At 35.2% G+C, this 16,573-nt stretch overlaps 1 protein-coding gene across 1 annotated transcript; it reads right to left on the reverse strand.

Annotated features, from left to right (window-relative positions):
- Positions 1-2,284: 2,284 nt before the first annotated feature.
- On the reverse strand, positions 2,285-16,326 carry LOC133860068 (phytyl ester synthase 2, chloroplastic-like). Its single transcript, XM_062295708.1, has 14 exons — positions 15,803-16,326; positions 13,655-13,706; positions 13,346-13,401; positions 12,853-13,011; positions 12,479-12,583; positions 12,265-12,371; positions 11,429-11,550; positions 10,337-10,445; positions 7,643-7,773; positions 6,810-7,179; positions 5,165-5,278; positions 4,511-4,596; positions 4,264-4,373; positions 2,285-2,632 (listed from the first exon to the last, which is right to left on the reverse strand). The coding sequence occupies exons 1-14, from the start codon at positions 16,197-16,199 to the stop codon at positions 2,442-2,444; spliced, it is 2,109 nt and encodes a 702-aa protein (XP_062151692.1). The 5' UTR covers positions 16,200-16,326; the 3' UTR covers positions 2,285-2,441.
- Positions 16,327-16,573: the final 247 nt, after the last annotated feature.

Below are 16,573 nucleotides of genomic sequence, written 5' to 3' on the forward strand. Positions count from 1 at the left end.
GTGCGAGATTATTAATTTTACATGAGAAGGGTCCAAATATTAGGGGGGGCTTAGCGGGTTTATACAGTGGGCCATGAGTTTTCATGGAACGCAGTTTTTAGCCATTGGATTTATTGTTATATATATATCACTGAGTTTTGGAACCGTGTGATTTGATGCCGAAATAATCTCGATCATTATGGCATTTACTTTATCCAGCTAATGCATGGAAGAAGGTCGTGCGCGTGAGTTTATATATCTGGTCCATCACGAAGGCATATATACAAAAAAAAAAAAAAAAAAAAAAAAATGCACTCATGATCGTACTGCATTTCTCAGTGATAAGTCACCTTCTCTTGACTGATAGAGACAATAATTGACAATAAGACCAATATTCTTCACTCGCATAACTCAACTCTTTAACTAGTACTTCAACCCACAAGAAAAATACTTGGAATAGTTCTCAGGATCAACAAAGCTTGGCAACCATAGGATTGGGATTCCCTCAAATTTGGATTCTCATGTTTAAGGTTGGGTGAAAATTCGAGTTATATTCGTATATATAATGTGATTATTATTTTTAGGCATGTGCATGTGCATTTGCATTAGATGATTATTGCCCGCATCCACGCGTTTATTGTAATTATTAAATACTGTTATTATCCACTATTCGTATATAAGATCATGAGCATTTTGGAAATTAAAATTGTAATTCCTGCTTCTAATAAATAGAAAAAGACATTAATATTATCTATAGTTGAACATTATAATTCAAATCACAAATTGCTAATTATTTTGCCATGAAATTTCCATCTCATACATTTTTTAGCTTCATTCATCATCTATTTATAATTTAATTACATATATAAAGTTTTACATATATAAAGGGTATGCGGATGAGGTTATTAACCGCATTCGCATGCATAAAAATAGGTATCCGCATCCGCAACTGCGGATAATGATTTTTGCTAACCACATCCATATCTGCTATTCCCATACGTAGGGGCAGAACCAGGATTTTTGGTGATCGAGGGGGGATGAATTTTTTTTTTTTTTTATTGGGAAGACGGACTTGCATAAATACAAAAGCATATAGATATTTAAAATCTTTATATATTTGTGTATGTGCATATTGATATTAAATAAAAGCATTGAAGTCTTACATTTAATTTCATGGCATTACAAACACACCGGTATAAACAACTAACAAAATAGCTTATCTCTTAAAAAAAAAAAAAAAAACTAGCAAAAAAAACTAAACATAATCTATAGGGTCCAATAAAAACAATGCTTATGGTCGTGGACTCTTTCTCCTAACAATCCTTTAAAGCCCCAAATAACAATGCTATCAATCGAGCTAAACAATAGTGAAATCATAAATTATTAAATCATTTAACTTGTGATGCCAAAACAAATATTGTGAACCCAAATGATTGCAAAATAACCACTAAAAAATTTAATTGTTGATTAGATGTCACTTAGAATAACCACTCAAAGAATTCAACCCATTTAACTTTTTCTTTCGCATCTTCAGAGTCCTAAATCAAATTGAGTTTTTAGTTAGAAGCTAACTAGAATATGGAAGGAAATTAAATGAATGGGGTACTTTAGATTTTTTGTGTTAAACAATGGAGCAAAACTTTAAAAAAATAAGTTAAAAGGGGACGCATATTATTTTGGAAGGACAAAATTATATATTATATATATATATATATATATATATATTCCGCCCCTACACATATGCAGCTAACGGATATATGCGAATAGAGAATAAAGACGGTTATTATTCGCCCACATTTTCACCCTTAGTTTGACGTGCCCAAACAAGTCTTCGAGTAGCCAGAGATGCAGAACCATCTACCGGAGCATCTCGGGGTCTACAGCCTTCTTAGTTCTTTCTTCTTTTTTATTAAGAATTTCCTAAAATTCCTCTCATTCCTTATCTAAATTTCCTAAAATTCATGCAAAAATAATAATAATTCAGGAGATCAGATCGTACCATAACTCTTTTAACTCATTAGACTGATTCAAGTAACCTGGTGGGATGGGATTCTTTAAATAAATAAATAAATAAAAAAGTGAGAGGCGTACAAATAACAAAAAAAAAAAAAAAAAAAAAAAAAAAAAAAAAAAAAAAAAAAAAAAAAAATAAGGAAAATCTTTTTTTTTTTTAAAAAAAAATGCCACGTTTTTTCATTATTATATCCCATATCAGAGTCCCAAAATCATAGTTCATACATATAATGAACCATTTGATATATATCACTAATTAATTGCTACACTGTCAACTCCCTACACAAACAAATTTTCGTAAACCCTTGTGGAAATGTGGCGGCATTTATATCATACAATATATGGCTACAATATCCCAGGAAAAGTCCGTGGGCTTCTTCGGAAAAAATTATGAAAGAAAAAAATAAAAAATTTCAAGGTGGAATTCATCTTCAATTTGAGCGAAAAATTTACAATTCAAATATAGGAATTTCAGATGTAAAGTCATGTGTAGCCTGATAAATTGAACGGGATAATAAATTTCTGTAAGGATCATATTCTCTTTTTTCCTTCAAATAAGCAATGCATCTCGCAACCTCAGACTTGACTTCTAAATATAATTCGTGTGATTTGTCCTTGTCTCTTAATTCCCGCATCCTCCCTTCAGAACATAATTAACTATTCAGATTAATCAACTCACAACTTACTTTTTTTTTAAAATAAAACTAACGTCAAGAATATATTCAATTCACGGAAGCTCAAGCTTCCAATGATTGTCGCTCAAGTGGAAGCACAGTTTACCACTGTTATAAGATTCAGGAAGGACACATTGGACTTGACTAAGGGGGTTGAGAACAATACCTACAGCAGCTAATCTGAGTCTGTGACACAATATATCTCGTTTTATACTTATGTAGGGGCATGGTCTAGTGAATTATAAGAACGTATGTTTCATGTTTTCCAAAGGGATGATATCATAATAGTGCAGGCTTGACCAAAATTCCATGAGTAGACAAGAGAAAGAACTAGGTGATGATTATTATTAGAAATTGGGAAATGCTAAAAGCACGACTATTAGCACAACTTTAACACAACCCAACACACATTAGGGTAGGACCCACGCACCCCCAATCACTACCCGAAAATGAATCATTTGTAAGTGCGTTTTTAAAAAATTGCGATTTGAAAAACGTAGAAAAATATGCATTTTTTAACCGCAGGCAAAATTGTGTGTTTTTTTAAAACGCATGATTTTAAATGATAAATTTCAATTTTAAAGGTTAAGTTGCGATTTTACCATACGCTTAAATACGTTTTGAAATCATTATTTTTAAATAGCATGTTTTAAAATCGCAAACCAAACGGACCCTAAAATTTAGGAAGGACATAGTAGACTTGAAGAAGGGGTTGAGAACAGTACCTACACCCTCTACTACAGAGTATATCTCGTTTTATACTTTGGTAGGGGCATGATTTAGTGATTTATAAGAACATCTGTTTCATGTTTTCCAGTGGGATGATATCATAATAGTGCAAGTTTGACCAACAATATTCCACGGGTAGAGAAGAGAAAGAACTCAAATGATTTTTTAATGGAACACTTTTATAAAAGTAAGGTGCCTCTAGCTATACCGGTAATATACAAAAGAAAGCATTTCACTAAAAAAAAAAAAAAACCCCGCAAGCAACAAAATTCAGCGAAACACCCAAAACCCTCAAACCTAAAACCCACGCGAAGTGCTCAACGCTAACAAACGTGAGCCTTGCCTCTTCCCCACCTTGAGGACACGCCTTCAGGCTGCTTCTAGCCACCTTAGTGAATTGGGTACTTATGATAAACATCCAACAATTGAATTCAAATTTTTCAATCTAGGAATATCTAACTTGGATGATGTTCAGTATCCCCCTTTCCTAAGGTATCTTAGAGAGAGAATTGGGCCTTCCCTCCCACTGCCGCTCTGATGCAATACACGTGTTTGGATAATAGTGCCACATGTGAGGGGGTGTGTTAAGTGTCTTCCTTTCCTAAGGCATCTTAGAGAGAGAATTTGGCCTTCCCTCCCACTGCCGCTCTAATGCAATACACGTGTTTGGACAATAGTGCCACATGTGAGGAGGCGTGTTAAGTGTCCCCCTTTCCTAAGGTGTCTTTTGAGAGTGTCAATGGGTCCATGGACTTTTCACAGATGAAACATAGTCAATTTTGAAATATCTTGTTTTAGGCTAACTGGAAAGATTATTAAATACTAGCTTCACAGACATTCAAAGATATTGATCATCCAATGGCCATACCTTCTGTTTCAATGGGTTTCCCGAAGTAAAAATAAAACCGACCAGGAAATTTTGGTAGAATTCCTGGAAGGTGTATACCTTGGTTTGCCACCTCCCCATTCGTATCAGTCCTATAATACAGGATCACGGTAATATTAAAAGAGAGAGCAGGCAAGGCAAATGCAAGCAAAAAATAAATTTGAGACTAAACATTAATGAAACAAAAAGATATAATGGAAGCCAACAAACACAAGAGGACTTAAGATACCTTAGCTTTGCAGCCCCGTTTGTTATTCTTTCTATTTCACCCTTAAAGTAAGGAATCTTCATTAGGTCATCATAATCAAAAACTACCTATCAATTTTGACATGAAACCAGTTATTCATTATAGAGTCAAATCTAATGACAAAAGTGTGAATCTGAAATATAAGCAAATACCAGTAAAGTACATATGTCCAGTATAAACTATTCTTCAAAGCAACTAGCACGTCCTACCTTCTCAAAACAACATTCCAGTCAGATTAAGTCCAACACCAGTTCAGACACGTGAAAATGTTCACCTTAAATTATATTACAAGTTATGGCAAGGAGCCCTTTTGTTACAGCAGTTCCACTTATGGTTCTAGTCATGCACATAACACAAACTAAAATCATAAAACTAGGATAAGTCTACATATGGAAACTATGGTAAATTAACAAGCATATGAAATATAGATCCAGATTCAATGTTTAAATTTTGAACAAGTTGGCAGGATGAAGGTTCCAGGTGATGACTTATGCAAGATGCATTCAACTAGCAGACTTATAAACCACACTTCTGTGCTGGATACAGATATGAATATATGTATAGATCGATGTAACTAATAATTGACAAAAAAGAAAAGAAAAGAAGAGCTGGTACAATTCATTGAATTTAGCTTACTTCGCCTATATCATCTTCTCCAACAGCACCAAAAGGGATGATTTTGGCTCCAAATCTTGCTGCCATTCTGACAAACTCAGACTGTTCTGGCCACATTAACTTGTATTCTTCACCCTAGAAAGTACGAAGAGCCAAGGACTTCAAAACTACTTACAATTGTTTAATTTAAAAGAAAAATCTAGCTTTTGTGGCCATGAAATACACACACAAACGAAGAATGCATACAAAGCAATCATGTCTATACACTTCAATGCAAATAAACACATAAATGACACTGAAGGTAGAGAAGACAACATTGTCCATTATGAGATCATCTAGCAATTCACCTTAAAGGGTAAATTTCCATGAATATTATAATGAGAAAAGTGAAAGAGGGATCAATTTGTAGTAATCCAAGGGATAGATTCTATCATAATTAAAGTGTTGTCATTAGCTCATCCAAAGATTTTTTTTCCTCATATTGGGGAAATAGAAACTATCCATCCATCACTTCACCGCCTGTCTCTTCTTTATAACAATTTTGCTCAACAAGGCAAGCAAAGTATAGGAATCTGTAGGACTACAACTTGGGCAGGTTGAAGTAAACCAAGCAGACCCCACCAATAAATACGACAAGTTGCACTTTTCCTAGCTTGGATTAAGCCTTGATTGAGAACACTAGACCAGACCTCAGAGGAAGCTGAGCTCCGGAGATATGCCATGTTTTAACAAGCATAATGTTCATTAAATGTAATCATAGATATAGAGAATTGAATTGTCTAGATTAATTATGATGCTAGAGGTTTTGGTTCTAGTAGGGGCAAGGCTAAGCGGCCTAATGTGATGTATTAGTCTTGGGGTTTTGTGCGCTGGTTTTGTAGGGGTTTTTTGGGTTTCCTTCTGTTTGGGTTTTTCGGGTGTTTTTTCCCCTTCCCCTCTTTCTTGTTTTGGTGTCCTTTTGTATACTTCCTGTATGCTTAAAGGCACCTTTATGCTTTTTATAAATCACTACTTATCAAAAGAAAAGAATACTGCATATTCTTACACAGTTGAAAGTTTTAACCTTGATATTTTATTATTTTGAAAGCTTTTGGCTGTGTTTGGCAAACCTCTCTCTCCCCTTTTTCATTTCTCCCTAAAAAAAAAGTCACTCTCTTCTTCACATTACCAAACAACTATCTTCACTTTTCTCTCATAATTTCAAAACTCTTTTCACCTTTATACCACATCAATCAATTCGTATTACTATTCAAACAAAACAAAAATGAAAAAAAAGCCTTCCCTTTATTTCAATCATATAGAGTCAAAATCACATTTGAATGCTTGTATTTAGTCGACCTGACAACTGGTTCCAACTCAAGAAGGTCCAAGCAGGGTTGACAAGGGACATGGTGGGGCTAGGCTGTACTGTGGGCCAAAGGTGTCGTCCCTGTGGTTACAGCAAGGGTTGACCTCTACCCCAGCCCAACCTGCCTGAGTTGCAACCCAAGAACGATGAAAACTCTTATCACATTTGAAACCACAATACTGATTTTTTTTTTCAAACAATAAAAGAAGTAAACTAGTAAATTGTGATTTAACTATCATGTTTGTGTTTGTGCATGCAATTTTTTTTTTGGAAGGGGGAGGAAATATATACACGGAGTAGATCAAGGTAAAATTTAACCTTCCGATGTAGAGCCTCACGCATGCCTCCTGGATACAACAAAGCATGAGACTTTGAAGACATAAGCTTGTAGAAGTTGGTTGCTGAGACAGGAACTGCACCCATTATTCTGAATGAGTCATATGTTGATAAATCAGGTAAGGCTCCTTCTTTATCTCTCACAAACGTCATTGGATGTGCCATACCTCGCACAAGGATATTTCTCTCCAAAAATATTTTTGTAACCAAGGGAACCAATTCAAGTCCCAGTAACATGTGATAGCCAACTAGCAAGACTGGACCCTCTGAAGGTATTCCAGCAAGACCCCTCACAATCTTTCCATCCTCTAAAGTTGAGAGCATCACAGGGCTAGTAACAACATTAAACCATCTGGGAACATCAAAATGTGAGACATTAATGTCCAAAATGTATTCTATCAGGAACCAATTAATCAGAAAACTCTACAAAGAAGATGTCTCAGGTAACTGTCAGGTTGGTTGTAAGCATTCTGTACTAAAGACATGATCATTGAGGTATGCAACAGGATATAGAGTCAATCTTCCTCCAACCTGATCTCTAAGGTGAAACGGAAAGTTGAAAATAACTATACCCATCCGTTCCATTGGCTATCTTTTTTATTTGGCGTTTATGCATATAGTTCTACGCTAAGTTTTAATGTTATTAGTACACAGAATAATACAATCACAATCAGTTTTCTTTGGCTGACACCGACACTCCCCATACCACATCTAAGGGATGGATGGACTGGTCAGGTACCTAGGATCTTAAACATGTTTTATCAAAGAAAGTATCTGTATCTGTATCTGTATGTTTTTAACAAAATATGACCTACTTTTTTTCATCATATACTTTTTCGAACTCAGCAGGGGTTGGTGGCATGTAATCTGAGACATAGTCGATGTACTTTCTGCGACGATAGAAACCAGCAGCCTTAATGATAGTTACCAAATCAATACCATCTTCCTGCCACACATGGGTAGAAGTTCGTTACGTATCAGAAACACCAAAGAAAAAAAAATGCAAGATTCAAGTGAAATGTAACATATCTAAAAGTCAAAGAATATGTCAAGTTCACACAATAGTTGATACATGATAGTCTGGTATAAAAGATGCATAAGCACACGAATATATATAAACTTACGTATTCAAAAGGTCAAAGAAATATAAAGTTTTACCATCATGTAAAACTTTATATTTCCATTTGTATCATCGTCAAATATATTTAGGTTTTTTTTTTGTTCCATCTTCTGTTAACATAATAAACCGTAGTCTTGTACGGAAAAAGTGCCAACCCCCTTTTTGATTCATATTGTAAGGAAAGCACTCCAAGCTCACACAAAGTTCATCTTTTTTTTTTTTTTTGAATTAATCCACTACCCCAATATAAATAGGCTATAGCCAAGATATATAATTATATTTTCTTTTTATAAGTAATCAAGATATTATTAAAAGTGTAAGGTGCCAAAGGTACACATGATGTATACAAGAGAAGCCACATATCTAGTAAAGGCAAAAAGAACAAGAAAGTCATGATAACTAATCACCAAAGGAAAAACAAAAGCAGCTGTCCAAAGATACAATATATTGAAAAGTAAAGATTTAAATCTCCTCCAAAGTTCTCTCACGGTCCTCAAAACTTCTATAATTCAGTTCTCTCCATAGACACTACAAAAGGCACGAAGGCACCATTTTCCACATAGCAGCACTCCAAGTGTTACCAGCAGTCTACCAACAAGAATACAAATCGACTACTCATCTATGCATAACCTAAGACAACCCAAATCGATTGAAGAAAACATTCCAAATGACACAGGCAACTTCACAATGAAGCAGAAAATGGTCCACGGACTCCCATTTCTTTTACACATACAACACCAATTAACAACAATGACGCACCACTTCCGGAGATTGTCCATGGTAAAGATCTTTCCCAGCACCGCCAACCAACAAACAAAGGCCACCCTCAAGTCTCAACAGAACCTTAGTCTGCCAAACACTTTTCCAAGGGAAACGAAAAACATCATGACAACCCATGACACTGTTTAAAGATTTAACACTAAACAACCATCTTTTGAAAGGGACCCACCACATCTTGTCCTTCTCTTTCCGTCTCATTCTCGCTAAATACAACACTCCGAAGAACGAGGCGAAGGCTTTCACCTCCCAATCATGAGTCGTTCTAGCAAAGCTCGCATTCTACTGAATAACACCTCCATAAAATTTCACGTGAGCCACAACAGAAAATTCCACTGAAGCAATACCAAATAAAACTAGAAAGGCTTCCTGAGGGTCGTATCCCCACACCAAAGATCATGCCAGAATCTAACCTTGGAGCCATCTCCCACCTCAAATCTGGTATGACTACAAAACTTCTCCCAACCTCTCCTAATACTCTTCCATAGACCCACCTCATGAGCCCCGATATGCTCACAGGAACATCACCCTCCCCATGCACTTCCATACTTAGAGTTCACCACCACTCTCCACCAAGCCTCTCTCTCAAGCCCATAGCGCCAAAACTATTTACGTAAGAGAGCACATGATTGAACCTTAACAAGTTCCTAATTCCCGACCCTCCCTGATGTTAGTTAGATACAGCATATATTATTTTTTTGATACCGTATATATTTAGCCTAAATTATATCGGTAGATATTCTGTAATTATAGGTTGATTATAGTTGCCTTATTTGGTTTCTTGATTGTAGTAATTGTTGATATTCAGCATTGTAATTACCATTTATTTTCTATATAATACAACAACCCTCACAAAGAGAGGTATTCAATCCAATTGATATGGTATCAGAGCTAAATTAGGGTTGTTCTAAGTTTTTTTTTCAGTCTTTTCTGTGGGTAGCGGCAGAGGGTTGCTCTAGGTTTTTTTGGGTAGCGGCAATTTTATTGAGGTTTCCGGTGGGTGTTAAACTGCTATTCGGCAATTTCTGTTGGGTTTCCGTTGGGTTTCGGTGGCTAAATATATACGGTATATTATATTTGATACCGTATATATTTAGCCTTAATTATATCAGTAGATATTATGTAATTATAGGTTGATTATAGTTGCCTTATTTAGTTTCTTGATTGCTATAATTGCTGATATTCAGCATTGTAATTACCGCTTATTTTCTATATAACACGACAACCCTCGCAAAGAGAGGTGTTCAATCCAATTGACACCTTAGAGATTAGCGTACAAACCTTGGACTATCTCACCAAGTGAGATTTGAACTCTTCACCTACACCTCCCCCCCCCCCAAATATATTATTATATTGATTCTCGTTATAAACAATTCTCTATTGCTTTTCTTTTATCCCTCAAAACTATTTTGCCTAACCTTGTGTTAATTACTCAATTATTCATTATTCTTAAATTCTTTGCAAGTAGGCAAAACCACACATGCATTCAAGCACACTTGCATATGTGTACGCATGTGCCTACACACACACAGATACAGTTCCTACCAAGAAGAGGAATAGACAGGAAAGGGGTGGGGAGGAGGGGGAGGGGAGAAAGAGAGAGAGATCCTACCAAAAAGAGGAAATGACCATTGTCATTGAACTTACGAATCTCAGATTTTGGCAGTGCTCGATATAGTCTTTCACCTTCTTCTTTACTAGGCAGCAACTGATCTTTTCCACTAAAATGAGAGAGTAAACTTAATTAAATCATTCTTGAAAGAATTACAATATCAAAACAAGAAAAGCATTACGAGTCTATATAAAAAACATTGCAATAATATCTCTGAATAGAAGTTCAAGCACAACTTGAATAATAAATAATGCTTATTTTACTGAAAAAAAGAAGAAGAAGAAGAAGAGTTTGTGAAGCTTAAGGCCTATATTTCAAAGACGTAGACGCCATTGTTCAAGATGTATGACCTACAAATCAAATACTTGAGTGGGGTCAACTTCCTGTTTTTGCAATGTTGAATTTAAGCTCTAGGCTCCAAATATGGAATTATGTATTAGGTAGCGGGGAGAGGAGGCCATCATTTATTCTAGTAAGAAATTATTACATCATTACTATTACCCGTAATTTGACATAGATTAACATATAATAAGTACATTGCTTCTTCTTACCTTATTTTTCTAATGATTCAAAATACTCTAATGGTTGATTCCTTGTCTTCATTTTAGCTTCCACTTTTCCATATGAAAATGGAGGCTTTATTATGATCTATGGTATACGAATCTCAAATCCAAAGATCTACAATGAATAATTACAACAACAGCTGTGATTTGTGATTTTCGAAATTCATGATCATCATCAATGAGCTCTTATAGGAGAAAAGTTTTTTCTCATTTCATCAACGTGCTTAGTCTTTTTCAGCTAAATAAAATTTGGTTTGATTGGTTTGAATTCATTGTATGAAGAAATGGATACAAGAAGACATTATTATACACCTTTTGAACATGCATGTATCTTCAAAAAATAACAAAAAAACTCAATGCTAAATATATGTTTGTTTTTATAGTAGTTCTTTTATATATATATATAGGTTTGCTTTTGTCAGCTTCTGTGGCTTTTAAGAGATTTGGTCATTTACAAAAGTTAAACATTATGAGGAGACTTAATTTTCAAGTATATTGAATGGGTTGGGTTGTAGCAAAGAATAAGAACCTGGAAATTATCAATGTTTGAGCTTTTACAGCATGGAGGCGTGAATTGGAAACTGCTGAAGCTGATTTAAGCATTTGAAGCTTCCATCGAAGTGTTTCTCTCGGTAAGATATCAGCCAGAACCTGAGAATTCAATTATCAACATCTTTAACAAAAATCAATGTATGACAAGAAAATATTAACTTGAGAAATAATATGAAGGCGTAAAGATAAGCCAACTATATCTATATGAACTCCAACAAAAGTCCATTGTTGTTAATATCTTAAAAATCATATATGACGGCATGTGATTCTACTCGGATAGCAAGGCAGTATAGCTCATTCCAATTTGAGATGACTCACATGGGAGCACCTATGGCATGTAAATGCTAAGTATTATAAGACTTTTGATAAGTTATCAATTTTTTTTTGATAAGTACTAAGTATTATAAGACTTGCAGATAAAAGAGTCCTTGACATATTCAATTGCTGAATTTCTTTTTCTCAGTCCTACGCTATTTTTTGTATAAAAAACCCCAAACCTGTAGAATATTTTAAATTGTTATAAAATTTTACTGATACAGGAGAAAATGAAAAGCAATAATTTAAATGATTTTTTGTATGGAAAATAAGTGCACTATTTTTGCTTTGCTATACACTGCTATTCAACATCAAAATTGCAAGTAAAAGAATAAGCCATTTTGTTTTACTAATTCGAACCAAATTTAAAAAGTCTATCCATATTGTTTATAAGTTTATATGAATGGTTTAGATCTACAAGTAATTTCAACAACGGATATAAAAATGGTGAGCCTCATCAATATTGCTTATCTACTCATGTTCTAAGTTGAACCGCACAGAGAGATAAGATGAAATTGCAACAAGATCCTGTGATAGCTCTCCAATTGTTTGTTGAAAAGGAAGTCCCTTCACCACTCTCTCTATCATCATCTTCAAAGGATCGCCTAAATGGACATTACACGATTGCTGGTGTCAAGTGAGGATATATATATACACTTAATTTGCTACTAGTTAATTATTTTTGGCAACGAGAAGAACAAGGAAAGCAAACCTGTCATTGAATTCAACATGTAACGGAGGCTAAGAGGGAGCTGGTGTGGCATAATATCCAGTACTGGTATTAGCGGTTGCAGATGAGACCGGCTAAAAGATGTAGCTGCAAACAAAACACCAATTTGGCGCTAGAAAGAGTTAGAAAAGAATTCATCAACTGAATGCCGTCTGCTTTAAAGCTACCTCACTTGAGTGTTGAACTGACTAAGCATTTTCCGTTAAATCTTAAGAAAGACCTATGCCATATCTACAGCTCTTTGGTTGATACATCAGCTTGACCTACTCTAGTAATTGATTTAAATGGTGGGGGGGGGGGGGGGGGGGGGGGGGGAGACACTAAAACAGATGATTTAAAAGAAACAAACTTCTTACCTGGGTTAGCCAAAATTAGCACAAGATCAACATCAGGATTACAAGCTGCCACGGCCAGAGCAAGGCATCCTCCAAAAGATTCTCCAACAAGATATATGGGTCTATTCGGTGAATGATGGTTCTCTGACCTAATCGTTCTTTCAACTAGCTTCACCAGTTCTGAAACAAGAAATTCATAGTAATGAGACTCATGCTTGAAAAGAAAAATAAACCTTAAGTATTTTTGCTATATTTTCATAAGAGAGATGTTGATTCGTTCTCCACCCACTTCTTCATGATACATTTATTAAATGTTAGCCCACTTTCCATGGGACAGCTCAGGCACTTGTTTTGATCTCATATGTGTATCCCAAACACAACACTAGTGCAATAGTTGATGCTACACTATTTTACCAATGCTATACAGACCCTCTAGGCTCTAGCAAATATGGCATGCATGTAAGTTGTAACCAAAAGGTATTAAACAGCGAGCAAAGTCGGAGAGAAGAAGGACCTGTAAACGGTGTTCGATCCACAACTGGAATGTGCAAGCACCATATCTCAAAAATCCTTCATTCAAGCGGGAAAAAAGAAAATTGTAAATTAGGGAACATCAGATATATTATTAGCTGACAGTTTTTTTTTTTTTGTTTTTTGGATGATAGCTAGTGGAGAATTCAATGGATGACAAGTTGGTTTTAAATTCTCCGTGACTTGAATTATACGCAACAACTCAAAGGGAGGAGAGAGGGGGGGGGGGGGGAGTAGGAAAGACGCTACTATACTCATTGTTGAGAGAATTGAAATTTGAGTGAATATTTACTTTCCAAGTCTCTGATGTTGCTTGATAAGTCCAAGTCCAACGCCAATAATCCCTGCAAAGTTCCCAAGTAAAAATAGCATTTAATTAGTACTATCTCATCTAGAAGAAAAATATAATAACAATGGAGAGTTTTGATGAAGGACTGCTTTGTTACTGACCCTCCGGTCCAATGGGATGAAGTTATGCACTGGTTCATAGAAAAAGTGCAAGGTAAAAGTCTTAAAACTTTCCTCTGCAAGCTTTGCTTAGGGGCAACAATTTACCATCTCTGGAAACAGAGAAATGACTTGCTACATGGCAACACTCCACGCTCGGAAGAAGTTATTGTGTCACAGATGAAATGGCAAGTTTGAGCTAGGATGTTGGCTAACGGGTCTGTGAAGTTGGTTGGACACAACTTAGGATTGGTTCAGTATTGGAACTTGCAGAATCTGATACAGGGGTATTGAATTGGTGTGGTTTTTATAGTTGTGTTTGTTGGCCTGCTGCGTTTTCTTGTACATAGCAGTATATAGTGTTTCCTGCTCTATTGTGCAGTTGATGGGTTAGTGTGTTTGTGGTTTTTTGCTATCTGTGCATAGCTTTGTTTGTTTTGATCCCGGATAGGGGTTTGTCCCTTTGCAGGTTTCTAGTTCCAGTCTGTCTGGAGAGTTGTAAGAGAGTTGTAAACTTGTGTTTTGAGCTTATAAAGATTTTAATTCATCCAAAAAAAAAGAAAAAGAAAAAAAGGCTTGAGATGAAAGCGGAAGCTTAACCAATCTAAATGGAGTAGCATATAACAAGTTCAAATCATTTACAAAAAATATGACACAGAAGAAAAAAAATTGGCATTTGGCAAATGAGATTTATAGGGGAGGGAAGTGGTCCAAAATAAATTTAATGATGGTAACCAAAAAATAAAGAAATAACTTAAAGAATAATATTATACCTGGATTAAGATTATTTGGATTTTTTAAGGTAACCCTAGGGCGGAATATTTAAAACTTAATCATTATGTTAGATTAAATATTTCAGACTTGTTCAAAATAATATCATTTCTGTATTTATTTATTTTTTTTATAAATAATCAAAATTTATTAAAAATCAAAAAGTATAGGCAAATATACAAAAAGTATATAAGAAAAACACAACTTAAAAAACCATAAAAAAAAAAAATAAATAAATAAATTAAAAGTATGAAAACAATCATAACTGGGATCAATTCAATATGGGATAACTTCACAAAAGGGTATCGAAGTATCGACCGTTTTGAAAAAATGGTATTGAACTTCCAAACGTCTCAAACTAGGGTATCTAAGTTTTCAAACGTCTCAATAAAGAATAATCCGTTAGGATTTGCTGTTAAATCCTACCAAAATTCTCAAAAATACCTATATTTTAAAATAAAATAAAAAAAAATTACTAGAATTTAGATGTTGATTAGAATTTAACGGAATTTACAAAAATACCAATTGAAATTTGAGAATTTTTATAATTTTTTTAAAAAAAATAAACACAGAAGTATTTTAAAATTTTTATAAGATTTAAAATCGGAAAGACGTCAATGGTACTCTAATATCTATGCACCACACAATTACATGCGACAATCTTTATTGTGCAGCAAAGAAATTAATATGATGAAACGGACTCCATGTCGGAAGGAGTTATTTCATGGTCACGTTTTGTTGTATCTACTATCTAGTGATATACATAATGTCAAACGATAAATATATTAGCATATTATTTTAAAAAAATTATATAATATTATATTATTTATCCCATTAAATACAACGATGATAATAAAAACAAAATACAACAAACTAAATAGTAAACGGTAAAAATGTCCTCAAATGTCCAAGAGGATCCTTGTCCCTACATGTCACCCTGTTTACTTTTCTTTTAACTTTTTTAGTCGAGACAAACTGGATTCTCACTATCTTCTAAAATTACTAGCCCAATCACAACATTCCACGTGTAACACAGTTCCGCAATATTCTCGATTTTTGTTTTGACTGAAAAAGAAAATTATGTCCTGGAAAATTTTTTCACGAGAAAAGAAAAGAAAAACAAAAGAGAGAGTAATAACTAATAATCTCCCAATGATGGGCGAAATGATAAATCAGAATAATCACGGAAATGAATAAAGAAAGATTGGTGTAAAAGGCTAACCAGGCAAAAAGAGGAGCAGAGGAGAGTCAGTCAATGGAGGGCCGCACTCCAAGGGCGTGAACCACCGAGGCGGACCGCCGTCCGATCCGCTCACCAACTCCTTTGACCGCTCGAAGTAATCCTTGAAGCTCCCACGCTCCACCGCCGGATCCTCAGACCTTGTTGCCTTTACCGGCTCAGCTTCTTCACGCTTCTCCAACTTTCCACTCCCCGAGAAACGACTGGTCGTCTTCGTCGCTGTCGTTGGCGGTTGTTCCGTGGACACGGCGAATCGCCTAGACGAGGTCGAAAACGAAATCTGCTTGGGTTTCGACTTTCCGACGGATGACGAAGTCGCCTCCCGGAGGAAAACCGGCGTTAAATTGGCGGGAAAAAGAGGAGCTCCGGTGGCCGCCATGGATGGAATAGCTAAGCTTCCTGCCTCTGCCACAGCACAGAGAACTTGCTGGCGGTCCTCGAGATTAAAAGCGCATCGAGACAAGTAAATAATCAAAAAATACTAAACAATAATACAAATAATAAATATCATATTGGAAGAGGATTCGCGTCAGCTTATACGCATCTCTGCTTAAAATTTAGCTAAAAAGATTTTTAAAAAAATAAAAAAGGAAAAATTATAAGTAACCACTTTAAAAAATATTGAAATCAGCTTAGTTGTTATTAAAAAAAAAATTAAATAATTTTTTTAATTTTAAAAAAAATAGCGCAGCATGCTATCTGTCTCACTCGCCACGTGCTTGCGGGGCAACGCAAGCACGGGGGCGTATGAGA

The sequence above is a fragment of the Alnus glutinosa genome, chromosome 2 (assembly GCF_958979055.1).
Source record: "Alnus glutinosa chromosome 2, dhAlnGlut1.1, whole genome shotgun sequence".
In the NCBI taxonomy this organism is placed as follows: Eukaryota; Viridiplantae; Streptophyta; class Magnoliopsida; order Fagales; family Betulaceae; genus Alnus; species Alnus glutinosa.

Excerpts from the sequence above, each read along its gene's own strand:
- LOC133860068 (XM_062295708.1), bottom strand. The coding sequence starts at position 16,199 with ATGGCGGCCACCGGAGCTCCTCTTTTTCCCGCCAATTTAACGCCGGTT. Across the intron at positions 13,402-13,654 it reads CAACATCAGAGACTTGGAAA|GATTTTTGAGATATGGTGCT; the intron begins GTAAATATTCAC and ends GCTTGAATGAAG. Across the intron at positions 11,551-12,264 it reads CAATTTCATCTTATCTCTCT|GTTCTGGCTGATATCTTACC; the intron begins GTGCGGTTCAAC and ends TTGAATTCTCAG.